This window comes from Culex quinquefasciatus, chromosome 3 (assembly GCF_015732765.1).
Source record: "Culex quinquefasciatus strain JHB chromosome 3, VPISU_Cqui_1.0_pri_paternal, whole genome shotgun sequence".
In the NCBI taxonomy this organism is placed as follows: Eukaryota; Metazoa; Arthropoda; class Insecta; order Diptera; family Culicidae; genus Culex; species Culex quinquefasciatus.
The window spans coordinates 182311150-182325869 of NC_051863.1; the positions used below are offsets into that span (position 1 = coordinate 182311150).

General features: G+C 32.5%; 1 protein-coding gene across 3 annotated transcripts in view; it reads right to left on the minus strand.

Moving 5' to 3' along the window:
• LOC6040753 (protein spinster) overlaps nucleotides 1-11421 on the minus strand; it is a 65561-nt gene extending 54140 nt beyond the window's left edge. For all 3 annotated transcript variants that reach the window (XM_038261907.1, XM_038261905.1, XM_038261906.1), the window contains exon 1: nucleotides 10540-11421. In XM_038261907.1, coding sequence (XP_038117835.1) covers nucleotides 10540-10903 — 364 coding nt within the window. In that variant the 5' untranslated portion in view covers nucleotides 10904-11421. The remainder of the gene's footprint in view (nucleotides 1-10539) is intronic.
• Nucleotides 11422-14720: the final 3299 nt, after the last annotated feature.

The following is a 14720-nucleotide window of genomic DNA, read 5'->3' on the forward strand; positions in this document are numbered from 1 at the left end:
AAGTTTTAGTGACAAAAAGTTTAATAAAAAATCACCAAATTTTTTTTTACCGTGTATCATTTTTTTTTTCAGTGTAGTCCATATTCATACCTACAACTTTGCCGAAGACACCAAATCGATCAAAAAATTCTTTCAAAAGATACAGATTTTTGAATTTTTACAAATCATTTTTGTATGGACAGCTGTCAAATTTGTATGAAAAATTATATGGACAAACCAATGATGCAAAATGGCTTCTTTGGGCATACCAAAGGCACCAAAAAAGTTTCAGCCGGATTAAAAAATACAAAAAAAAGTTCAAGATGGTATGTCAGAGACATAACCGAAAGACATAGGACCAAACAATTTGAATGTGTTTTTGGATTGCTAGTGAAATCTGAAATAAGATTATTTTATTTTGTTTCATAGATTTGTCAGCAAAATTGTCATAAATGTTCTCCCAAGGTGAACCTTCTATGAGGGCACCGGCAACTCCAGGTTGTGGCCACTACGGTCGAAATGTCAATTTTCATGTTCAGTATCAAAACCATGAATTTTGATATCCATATTGCCACAACTCGTATGGTTCTGTTAAAGACCCTCCGGGCCCCGGGAAAACCTGCTTTGAGATCACCGGTCACTCAAGGTTGTGGCCACTACTGTCGGAATGTCAATTTTCATGTACAGTATCAAAAACCATGAATTTTGATACCAATATGCCACAACTCGTATGGTTCTGTAAAAAGTCCTCCGGGCCCCGGGGGAACCTTCTTTGAGGGCACCGGCCACTCCAGGTTGTGGCCACTACTGTCAAAATGGCCATTATTATGTTCAGTATCAAAAACCATGAATTTTGATACCCATATTGCCACAACTCGTATGTTTCTGTAAATGTCCCCCTAGGCCCCGAGGGAACCTTCTTTGAGGGCACCGGCCACTCCAGGTTGTGGCCACTACTGTCGAAATGGCCATTATGTTCAGTATCAAAAACCATGAATTTTGATACCCATATTGCCACAACTAGTATGGTTCTGTAAATGTCCCCCCACGCCCCGAGGGAATTTTCTTTGAGGGCACCGGCCACTCCAGCTTTTTTTTCACCACTGTCGAATTGGCCATTTTTCATGAGAACCGCCGCATCATAGCGACTTCCACGCCGTCCGCTTCACTTGAATTTCCTCCTTCTGCTGCCGGTGGTTCTTCCTTCTGGTTGCTGGTCCTCTTCTTCTATTGGCCGCTGCTGCTGCTGCTCCGCGCCGGCCGACGTGCACAGTTCGAGTGCTCGTTCCAATGTGACTTGCTTTTGCGAAATTTTCTGCTTAAATAGCGGCAGAGCCGGAGAACGGCACAAAAGGGGCGCGGTCTCGAATGCATACGCTCGCTCGATTGGTCATCTGTCCGATTTGTACTGAAAAATTACTCATTTTGATTGCATGTTTTAAGTGCTTTAACTATGTTTAGTCAGACTATCTATGTAGTTAAACAATAGCTGAAGTCTTCCTCTTTCGATTGGTGGTCCAACCATCTGGATTGATTCACAGGGAAAAAGATATAAGCGTTCAAAATGTCCCCTTTTTTAACGCTTAAAAGTGACGCTTTGGATCGAATTTCTGAACTGGCCCCCCAATATAGTAAGTAAAGACATAGTCCTATGTCAAAAATCGAATGACCGAAATCTCAGAGAATTGCTCATATGCGTTTATCCGAACGGCTTTTCATCGGTCTGATGGCCGAGTGGGCTAAGGCGCCTGTTCGTACTGTTGGTGCTGGGTTTGAATCCCGTCGGATGCAACTTTTTTTTGGTGTTTATTGCTGTGTATGTTCAAAATTTATATTTTTTAAGCAATTTGAAATTGAGATTAGAAGTAGAATGAAAGTGCAAACGGCGAAAAGCGTGTTTGCGTTCTGCTTACCAATAAGCTCTCGCGGCACAACGGTAATCAAATTGTATCAATTTTTTTTTTGTGTTGAAATGCGCACATTTTTTATCTTGCAAATTTGTCCAAGGCCACTCAAGTTCGAGTTTCTGGGTGTACTATTCAACTGCACCCAAGAACCAGCCCGGGTTCCTTAATCCCTTCTGGCAGCCCTAATGGAGCCCATTCTTGAGAACTTTCGGAACGCAGAAATTAAATTTGCATTTTTCAGCAGTGCCCTCCGGGCAGCGGAACACGTACCAAAATCCGAAAGAAGACGATATCTCATTTCTCCGGTTCGACGGACGGGAAAAGTCAGAGCAAAAAGGTGGCGGATTACATATTCATTCTTTCTTTTTTGCTGCTGCTGCTGCTGCTGCTGGAAAATTCGTCGTTCTGGGAAAATCACTTTACCGTGTACGAGAACTTTTCGAGCGGGAGGAAAGTTTTTTTTTTTCCGCTGAATGATGGTGATCAGATGCAGCATTTGATTATCTGGTTCTTTCTTTCGTTTTTGTACACGAGCTTGGGACGACATTATTCTCGTTCAAGTTCCTGTGGGCGAACGGATTTTCGAGTGAGTCCAAGTTGCACAGGAAATTGTGGGTGGATTTCGTTTGCGAACTCCCCCAACCCTTCAATTTGGTTGAACGACTTACTCCGGAGAGAGAGAGAGAGAGAGTGTAACTGACAATACAATTACTGCGGTGATGTTGAACCAGCAATCAGCTCTCCAGATGCGTTTCGAAAAAGTTCTGCTCAAGTGTTTACAATCGAACCGTGAAGAACTACTCTTCTGTTGAGTTTAGAACTTCAGCAAACAGGTATCGAACGGAGTTCGATGTGAAGATTTCCTGTGTCGGAGTGGAATAAATTATGTTTTCGTTCCGTTCCGAAGATCTGCAGCGAAAAAAGAGGGGCCTTCGATGCATCCATAATGCTTGAGTTCCGCACGGAGGAAGTGCGTTATGGCCCGAGGAGTGGTACCACTTGAAGTAGGCGGTGCGTCATCGCTGAACTGAATGAGTAATGTCTCGATTCTACGGCTCGACAGTAAACAAGTTGAAGAATTCTAGCGAATTTTGGCATGACCTTCCAAAACAGGTAAAAAAAGGGGTTCACTTTGATCAAACTACCTGCCAAACGACCTGTCGAAAGCAAGCAAACTACAACTCAGTCAAGTGTTTAATTTTTAATATTGCGCGCGCTCTTTCACAACGTGTTCAGACGCATTGAACGGCGCAGACTTGAACGAAATTGAGCTCGGAGGCCTCTTCTCAATGAGCTTGAAAAAAACGTGAAGAGACTTGCGGCGTGGAACGTATACCAACCAACACAAGCGAATTTTATACATATTGGCAAATGTGTTTTGCGAAATGTCCATGTGAAGAAGAGATGTGTCAATGACGGCGAAACGGCCACACAGCCTTCTTTAATTTTTGTTGGTTTCTGCACATGTTGGCATCATTATTGTGCTGGAGTTGGCGAAAACTGCGCCGGAATGTATTGTTGTTTACATGGCGGCGGCGACGACGACCCGTTGGCTGTGTTTAATATTTGTCAATGTAAACATTGGTTAACAGTGGTTTATCGAGAAACGGTAAAATTACCGAGCTTACTTTTTGGTGTCAAGTGCTTGGAGAAATTGATAGAACAAAATATTAGGATATCAGTTGGTTTTAATATACTTTTACAATAAAAATTAGAAATAAGCCTCATTCCTCAATTTTATTTCAGTTTTTTAAAGGTCTTTTGTTTTTTCTAAAACATTTAATGATTTAATAAGTGACTTATAAAAAAACTTATGCATTTCAAATATTTTTGACTCACTGAAAAATAACCCTATGTGTGTGTGTGTGCTTCCAATCCAATACTGTCTGTTTTGTATCTGATTTGGATCTTCAGTGATAACGATCGCGACAAATGTACACATCTTTTTTTTAAAAAAAAAGTTCCATTAGACCAAATTTCCAGTTTCAGCTTTTTGGGTGTTTTTTAATACCCCTGACTCAAGGCGGTTTCAAAACACCCAAAAAGCAAAAACTGTAAATTTGGTTTATAGGATCATTTAAAAAAAAAGACATTACGATTCCAGTTGTGGAAGAAACAACGTTGAAATAGTTTTAAAAAAATAACTGCGACTATTTTCAAAAAGTTACCTAGAAATGGCTACAACTTAAAAACGGTGCTCTTTATCAAAATTTCACTACAGTACTTTTTGATTGCAAATTAAATGTTACATCGCAAAATGAAGTTGAAAAATTATTGCAGCCAATATTTCGATGTTTTTGAAATAATCAGTATTGATTAAAAAATTCATAACTGTGCAAAGATTTTTTGTCCGTTCTGGAAATTTCTAAAAAGTTGGCATTTTATGTCCTCTAAAACATATCAGAAATTGAAAACATTAAAAACTTTCAGAAGATACAGATTTTTGAATTTGCATAAATCATTTTTGTATGGACAGCTGCCAAATTTGTATGGAAAATTATATGGACAAACTAATGATGCAAAATGGCTTCTTTGGGCATACCGAAGGCACCAGAAAAGTTGAAGGATTAAAAAAATTAAAATTAAAGAAGACCGATTCAGGGTTGTTACAAAAAGTCGAAAAAAAAATCCGCGCCAGATCCGCGCCGACCCCAAAACCCAATCCGCGCGAAATCCGCGCCATACAAAAAAAATCGCGACAAACATAGAAGAGAGTAACGTAATGAATGAAATTTCAAACGAATAAAGAATAATACAGAAAGCATTTGGATCAGTACCGTTGATCAGTTGTGGATTCATATCCCACCTGCACGGAACCTTTTCCATTTCTGAAACAATATTAGCATTTTTTGTAACACTTTAAATATCGTTGCTTTGAAAAAAAAACCAGGAAAAAAATTAAATGAAAAAGTTTAAAAAAATTAAAACCGTAAAATAAATTAACAAATGATAATAATTTAATAATTTAATAATTTAATAATTTAATAATTTAATAATGTAATAATTTAATAATTTAATAATTTAATAATTTAATAATTTAATAATTTAATAATTTAATAATTTAATAATTTAATAATTTAATAATTTAATAATTTAATAATTTAATAATTTAATAATTTAATAATTTAATAATTTAATAATTTAATAATTTAATAATTTAATAATTTAATAATTTAATAATTTAATAATTTAATAATTTAATAATTTAATAATTTAATAATTTAATAATTTAATAATTTAATAATTTAATAATTTAATAATTTAATAATTTAATAATTTAATAATTTAATAATTTAATAATTTAATAATTTAATAATTTAATAATTTAATAATTTAATAATTTAATAATTTAATAATTTAATAATTTAATAATTTAATAATTTAATAATTTAATAATTTAATAATTTAATAATTTAATAATTTAATAATTTAATAATTTAATAATTTAATAATTTAATAATTTAATAATTTAATAATTTAATAATTTAATAATTTAATAATTTAATAATTTTATAATTTAATAATTTAATAATTTAATAATTTAATAATTTAATAATTTAATAATTTGAGCAATTCTCGCTGAAACCGTCCCACTAGATGCACATGTTCTCAAATCGTTACGGCAATGTTCTCATTCGATTCAGCGCACCAAAAAACCATTAAAACAACCTTCGAACCAATGAAAATGTCAGCCGTTAGCCACCTGTAAATAAAAACTTGTATTGAACTATGGATTTTTTCGAAAAAATGCCCTTATTTGGAGAAATGATATCTCCCAAAATACATTACCAAACATCAAAAAGTTATATATCGTTGGAAAGGTAATCGTAAGGGCTTTCTATCGCACTTTTAAAAACATTTCAAAAATTAGTTTTTCAAGTGTAATTTTAAGGGTTTTTGAGAAACTTACTCTTAATTTTGAATTTTAACCGTATTCGCAACCACTTATCATTACGCAACCATTTTCATTCGAAAGATTGGAAGATTTTGCATAAAATCAACTTGTGAAAAGTAGTGTAATGAAATAGTTTTCGTATAGTTATTAACGGATGAAAGAAATTGGTAAAATTTCAGTTAAAAATAACCAAAGCTCAGACTCCAGAAATGAGCCTAATTTACAGTCAAAACAAAGCAGGATTGTATTTCAGCCGAATGTACAGTCATATGAGGCAAATCTGGACATATAGGATGAATAGGGACAGCTATTTCAACTATACTTTCACTCATCAGATCATATTTTTAAATTGTTTATGTAAAAACAAGTTTCTAAATTTTAAGCTTTTAAGTACTCTGAAAACTAATGTCCTTACTTAGACTGTATTCTCGATTCACCACATTTCACACTAATTTAATAATTTAATAATTTAATAATTTAATAATTTAATAATTTAATAATTTAATAATTTAATAATTTAATAATTTAATAATTTAATAATTTATTAATTTAATAATTTAATAATTTAATAATTTAATAATTTAATAATTTAATAATTTAATAATTTAATAATTTAATAATTTAATAATTTAATAATTTAATAATTTAATAATTTAATAATTTAATAATTTAATAATTTAAAAATTTAATAATTTAATAATTTAATAATTTAATAATTTAATAATTTAATAATTTAATAATTTAATAATTTAATAATTTAATAATTTAATAATTTAATAATTTAATAATTTAATAATTTAATAATTTAATAATTTAATAATTTAATAATTTAATAATTTAATAATTTAATAATTTAATAATTTAATAATTTAATAATTTAATAATTTAATAATTTAATAATTTAATAATTTAATAATTTAATAATTTAATAATTTAATAATTTAATAATTTAATAATTTAATAATTTAATAATTTAACTTATTTTAATTTTAATAATTTAATAATTTAATAATTTAATAATTTAATAATTTAATAATTTAATAATTTAATAATTTAATAATTTAATAATTTAATAATTTAATAATTTAATAATTTAATAATTTAATAATTCAATAATTTAATAATTTTATAATTAAATAATGTAATAATTTGATAATTTAATAATTGAATAATTTAATAATTAAATAAATAAAAATTAAATAAATTAACAATTTAATAACTTAAGAACTTTCTTAAAAAAATCAAAAATAAACATCATTTTTAATAATTTCGTAATTTTTCAATTTTTCAATAAAAAAAATCTTTTTTTTTATTATTTAAATATGTACCTAAATTCTGAAATTTTAAAGTGTTGTATTCAAGATTTCCTTCTTTTTTTCAATTTTAACATTACATTTCGCTTTTAGACGGAGATTTTAACAGATTGCTAAGTGTAATTTTCTGTAATTTTCCGAATTTTGTTATTTTGATATTAATAAAAATTTTATTAACACGAGTTGTTAAGCAGATGTTTAAAAAATAATGAGTTATAATGTTAAGTTTAATTTATATAACAAATCTCAATACATTAAAAAAAATCGCTCCTGGAAGATTATTTCGAAGTTTCATTTTAAGAAAAAAAAAAATCAATAATTTTTAGAAAAATTTTTCTTCATTAACAACTTCTTAGAAATTGATGTTTTTGCACTCAACGAAAAAGATTGAATTTATTTAATTCCTAATAATATTTTTCTTTGTAATTTGAAAGAAATTCTATCGTTCTCAATTATTTCTTATTATCAAAATTGCTATCCGCGCGAAATCCGCGCCTGTGCAAAATTAACCAGCAAATCCGCGCCAGATCCGCGCAATTCGCGCCATCCGCGCGATCCGCGCCGTTCGTAACAACCCTGGATTTCGTAGAGAAGAATAATATTTCGGTAACTATTTCGGTAACAACCGGGTAACGTAGTACGGCCTGTGTTATATGGAAGGGCGCAATAATAGAGCAGTTCTCTAGGATTTCGGTCATTCGATTTTTTTTGTATTTTTTAATCCGACTGAAACTTTTTTGGTGCCTTCGGTATGCCCAAAGAAGCCATTTTGCATCATTAGTTTGTCCATATAATTTTCCATACAAATTCGGCAGCTGTCCATACAAAAATGATGTATGAAAATTCAAAAATCTGTATCTTTTGAAGGAATTTTTTGATCGATTTGGTGTCTTCGGCAAAGTTGTAGGTATGGATACGGACTACACTGGAAAAAAATAATACACGGTAAAAAAAATTTGGTGATTTTTTTATTTAACTTTTTATCACTAAAACTTGATTTACAAAAAAACACTATTTTATTTTTTTTATTTTTTGATATGTTTTAGAAGGCATAAAATGCCAACTTTTCAGAAATTTCCAGGTTGTGCAAAAATCACTGACCGAGTTATGAATTTTTAATCAATACTGATTTTTCAAAAATCGAAATTTTGGTCGTAAAATTTTCAACTTCATTTTCGATGTAAAATCAAATTTGCAATCAAAAAGTACTTTACTGAAATTTTGATAAAGTGCACCGTTTTCAAGTTATAGCCATATTTAAGTGACTTTTTGAAAATAGTCGCAGTTTTCATTTTTAAAATTAGTGCACATGTTTGCCCAGTTTTGAAAAAATATTTTTGAAAAGCTGAAAAATTCTCTATATTTTGCTTATTTGGACTTTGTTGATACGACCTTTAGTTGCTGAGATATTGCAATGCAAGGTTTAAAAACAGGAAAATTGATGTTTTCTAAGTTTCACCCAAACAACCCACCATTTTCTATCGTCAATATCTCAGCAACTAATGGTCCGATTTTCAATGTTAATATATGAAACATTTGTGAAATTTTCCGATCTCTTCGAAAAAAATATTTTTGGAATTTTCAAATCAAGACTAACATTTCACAAAGGCCAAACATTCAATATTACGCCCTTTTAAAATGTTTGTCTTGATTTGAAAATTCCAAAAATTCATAACTCGGTCAGTGATTTTTTGCACAACCTGGAAATTTCTGAAAAGTTGGCATTTTATGTCTTCTAAAACATATCAAAAAATAAAAAAAATTAAAAATAGTGTTTTTTTGTAAATCAAGTTTTAGTGATAAAGTTAAATAAAATCACCAAATTTTTTTACCGTGTATTATTTTTTCAGTGTAGTCATCCATACCTACAACTTGCCGAAGACACCAAATCGATCAAAAAATTCCTTCAAAAGATACAGATTTTGAATTTTCATACATCATTTTGTATGGACAGCTGCCGAATTTGTATGGAAAATTATATGGACAAACTAATGATGCAAAATGGCTTCTTTGGGCATACCGAAGGCACCAAAAAAGTTTCAGCCGGATTAAAAAATACAAAAATTAAAATTGAAGAAAAAAGACCGATTTCGTAGAGAATTGCTCAATAGTAGTTCCCAATACATAGAGAAACCCGAAACACTTGGTTGTAAATCATGTATCGAGAGAATCAAAATTACGTGCCGAAAGCGTATCTAGGCGGTGTGTGATCATTTCTTTTGACCGTCCTGGAGTCATTTGGATGACACACAGTGATGATTTGTCTGTGTACACTTACTGAGGTTGCGACTCAGTACTTGTACACAGCCAAATTAGAAGGTTAAAAGACTTGATCACACACGTACGCTTTCTCATATGGCCCTTTCGCTGACTTAGTTTCCGTCCTTTTCCATCTTCTTCTAAGACACTAGTCATCTATCCACCTATCAGTTTCATTACTTTCTTCTAATTTGTGAGTTTAATTTCACCGAAAACTACCGATAAAAGCCCGTAATATAATCACAATTGTTAGAATTAGGCATCATTTAGAAATGTTTTTTTTTTTGTCGAAAGCAAGGATGTGTTTCCCAAGTTTTTTTTAAATGTTTATTTTTCTGGTAATGAATACAGAATTAAATCGATTTTTTTTTGCAGTTTAACAGATAACTAAATGATTGTATTAACCATTTGGGTGAACCTGACTCTGTTTGGTGTACACCGTTGAATAGTTAATTCCGAAATATAAATCGACTTGCTTGGACTTATATCTTCCCAAAAACGGCTAACTCCAAGCGAAACTTATTTGGAGATTCCGTGGAGATTTTCCCCTGTCCTCTTAAAAAAGTGGAGCATCGACACTTCCCGTCATCCAAATCCTTTTTCCGGCCGTCAATTGACGGCTGTCATGGTGGTGAAAATCTGGTTCAGGTGGAATTTGTTTAATTTTCAATTATCAATTCCTAGGCAATCTGTTCTATCATCCAGTCTGCAAATCCGCTTTTTTTGATTTTTTGATTAGAAGGAAACTTTGTGCATGCATTCCGTACGTCAAAAAAAGCATGTTAACACGAAACATCCCGATTGTTTATGTTAACGTTTTTGTGACTCCAAATTCTATTTGATTTTTTTCTTTTTATATGTTTTATACGAAAATTCAAAAAACTATTTTTTTCTACATTGTTGGTCGGACGCAGCCTCTCTTTTTTTACCGGTCTAAACTTTACTGATTTTCAACTACCAATTTCGGTTAAAAATCGAAATGTGTATGATTAGTATTAGTATAAGTCGATTAGACTGATTTTTTCTTACATTCATACAATCAACAAGTGGACCTAATCCATCTGCTTTTCGTAAGTCCTCCTTGTACATTCCGACTCAACGCAGGCCTCCCAAAACATAAACAAGACTGTTTTCCTCTCCACGCCTCTAAACATGCTACAAATTATCAACCAAAACATTCACTCACCGGCAATCGTGAACCGATCCATGTAGTTGATCAGATTGACAAAGCACAGCACGCCCACCGTGAACCAGGCCGTGGCCGACACCTGCGTCGAGCTGGCCACCGTCACCTCGTCGTCCTCTAGCCGGCCACCGCCCGGCGGCGCTTCCGGGTCGCCCTCGTCCAACGAGGAGGACACCGAATCCGAATCGCCCGGCATCAGCCGCTGCTGCGAGTTTGTGGCCGGAATCTTGCCCGCCGGATTGGCGGTCACGGCTGTATCTGGCTGTTGCATCGAGGGCATTTCTTCGCCTGCTGCGGTTCTCTGGACCAGCTCCGCTTCGGATGGGTCCGACGCAACCTTTTGGTAGCCCTGGCTGGACGGCATTCACACGCGCGCTCTCTCTCTCTCTCTCGCTCACTCCCGGCACAGACAACAAAAGTGTGTGTTTACGTGTGCAGATCGGATGATTTTTGGTGCTTTCTCTTTTTGGCCGCGCCACGCAGACAGCGCCGCAGAAAATCACAATTTCGCCAATCCGAGCTTATTTTCGGCCGCCACAAGAGTTGACACTTTCTTCTTGGTCGGAATTCCGGTAGAACTAAATACCCCGTCGAGAACCGCACCTCTTTCGCGGCCGCACACACACACACAACGAACGACGGAACAATTGCACCGGGATTCGAACCTGCAGCGACGAGGAATTGGCACGGCGCTCTTCTGTCGTCGACCGGACGAGCGAAACGAACAAAAAAAAATTGCAAGGAATTAAAAGCTAAAAATATCTTGCTTCTTTCTCGCAGCGCCGATTAGCTGAACACACACCGACGTCAAACCGGGAACCGACGACGGAACGCTGAGCCAGGTCCGATTCTCGCGACAAACTGTGATGAACTAAACTGCCTGTCTGAAGTTTGGTTGGGCGAATCGTTGGAAGGCCGCAAACAGTGCAAACGTCAAAGCAAACACGCTAACGTGAAAGTAGGCATAAATGCCTGAAGTTTAGTTTGTTTTTACCCTTTTTTGAGTTACGTGGGTTGCATATTTGTGGGCGATTTATTGTTTTCAAATTGGCCGTTGCGCTTCGACTTTGGCGCATGCCGTTTTGCACTTGTTTTTTATGAATTTAAAGATTTTTGTAAATGTCATATAAGCTATACGATTTTTTTATGCTTGACCTTTTCAAATAAAATTCTAAATAATATTTCTGGAGTCCTTTCCAAAACAATGTATGTGCCATGGGTTCCATTTGGAGAAATATGCAGGATTTTTACTATTTACTTTATATAGCTGGCCGAGGCTGAGAAACTAAAACATTTGTTGTCCCTATTTTGGGGGCATTGCTCCTAGGATATGACCTTCTTTGTACCTATTTTCAACTTACCTTCTGATTGGTTGAAATCTTAAAGCACGTGGCGAACTTTTTTGACCTACAGTTCAGCCCCAGCTCGTACAGTACAGCCGCTCAAATTCGGTCGCAAACATGCTAAATCATTGTGAAATTTTGAAAGTCACAAATCAACATTAGAATGATTGATTTCTCTTGCTATACTTGATTCCTGCCAGATTTGGTGAAATGCACAATTTCGTTGAATTATGTTTGGTAGAACCAAAATATGTACTAGGCCTAAAATAGGGACAAATACCCTATTTCAAAATAAAATAAAAATTAAATTCAAATATTCGAAGAAATATTTAAAACAGCAAGCAAGCATTTCTAAATTCTATATTTTAAAAATATTTTAGAATATAATTTAAAGTTCAATCATCAAACATTTAAAAAAAATTTTGAAGGTTTAGAAGTCCAGATATTAAAAAATTCTAAATGAATTTACAAAAAAAAAACTGGGATTTTAAAAATTTAAGTACCTGCACATCAAACTCGATTTTTCAAATTCCTCACCACATCAATCTCAATAACAACACCAATTTTCCTAGGTAACAAAGAATTGTTTTTTTTTATGTAAACTGCCCCTGTTCGCATAAATGTCCCGCGTTTTCATCACTTTTGAGTTATTCATGATGTTTGGTTCAAAATCGTGTGATCTTCTAGAGAATCCAAAATAGCCATTACTTTGTTCGTAAAATCTGGAGAAAAATCCCGTTTTTTAGTGTGAGGCAAACTTGCCTTGCATTTTTATCAACTTGCTGTTTCTGCATTTGAGACATTTAAGAAGATTTAGGAAATAAAAAAAATAAGAATTTCAGAGGTAAAAGATTTGGGAATTAATGAATTTAGGAATTATACAATTTAATAATTTATGACTTTTAGAATTAAAGAGCTTGAGAATTAAAAAAATTGAGAATCTAAAAATTTAAGAATTGAAAAATTCAAGAATTTGAGAATTTAAAAACGTAACGTAATTTTTAAATGTAAAATTGAATTTCCAATCGAAAAGTACTTTATAGATATTTTTTATAAAAGGCTCTGTTTTCAAAATATAGCCACCAAAAGTTTGATTTTAGCGAAATATTTGCAGTTTTTCGATTTTTAAAAATAGTGACCAAGAGTGAAAATTTCTTTCCGAAAAAAATAAATCAAGACTAACATTTTAAATGGCCCTTTTAAAATGTTGGTCTTGATTTAAAAATTTTAAAAATACTTTTTTCGAAAAGATCGTGAAAAGATTTCACGAATGTTTCATGTTTTAACATTGAAAAACGAACCATTAGTTGCTGAGATATTGACATTAGAAAATGGTTGGCTGTTTGGGTAAGACTTAGAAAACTTCAATTTTCGAGTTTCTTTTCTTTTTCTCAGTAACCAGAGGTCCAATCTTCATTGTCTTTTTAGACAATTTTATAGCAAATATTCTGAACTTAAAAAAAATATATTTAGAAATGATCACTCTTGGTCACAATTTTTAAAAATCGAAAAATTGCAAATATTTCGCTAAAATCAAACTTTCGGTGGATATATTTTGAAAACAGAGCCTTTTAATCAAAAAATCTGTAATGTACTTTTCGATTGGAAATTCAATTTTACATTTAAAAATTACGTCAGATTTGTTTTTGCATGAAATTTCAATTTTTTTCAAAAATCACTATTTTGTCATAACTCTTTGGCAGATTTTATGACCATGTTTCTCTATGGCTCAAAAGTTGCGGATTTTTGTCCCCTAAAACATATCAAAAAATCTCGAAAATCAAAAAATACGTATCTTGGGAAATTGAGTTTTTGTGAAAAAAAATTAATTAAAAAATCGGCCATTTTTTTCCCTGTACCTATTTTTTCTCAACAGTCCTCAACAATACCTACAACTTTGCCGAAGACACCAAATTGATCAGAAAATTCATTCAAAAGTTACAGATATTCGAATATTTACGTAACATTTTTGTATGGACAGCTGCCAAAATTGTATGGAGACTTGTATGGGTGAACCAATGACACAAATTACCTAGGGACCTACATTGGGAAATGAAATGTTCTGGGAGAAATTTTCAAACACCCGAAGTCATTCAAATTTAAGGTTGAAAAACTTATAGTTTTCTTTGGTGTTGGCACTTTTCTTGTACCGAACAAGCACAAACATAATAAAAACTACCAGATTATTATCAACAACAGTTGTACAATACTTGTATTTGTTATAAGTCTCGTTTTTTGCCAAAATTATTTTAAATTGATTCCAACCTTGTTCTTGCATGATCTTGTTGCTCGATTGGAACCCTGAGAGTGACATTTCGCCTCTCCATATAGGCTATCTAAAATTAGCTTCTTTGGTCTTAAGGCAGGCCCCCAAAGTTTGAGCCAAATCAAAAAATACAAAAATAAAAATGGTCGAAATCAACCGATTTCGTTGAGAGTTGCTTAATTGAAGAATTCAATAATTAAAGAATTTAATAATGTAAGAATTTTAGAATCAAAATATTTATTTATTGAAGCGTTCAATTATCTAATTGTTTATTCCGGGTTTACGTCTATTTTAGATTTGAACTATCAATCTTTTGAAGTCCGTACTAGAAGTAAGTACTTTTCGAGTGTGCATGATGTGTAGATAAAGCTACTTACCGCCAGGTGGCAGCGTTTTTTACTACATGCAGGCGCCATCTCTCATTTTTTCTAGCAAGCATTTAGACATCAACTTTTGAAATGGCGCTATTTCATATTCATTAGAAAAAAATATTTTAGGAAAGATTTTATATAACATTTTTCAATTTTTTTTATGACGATTTGGGAAAAGTGATATCAGTATATGAAAAAGTA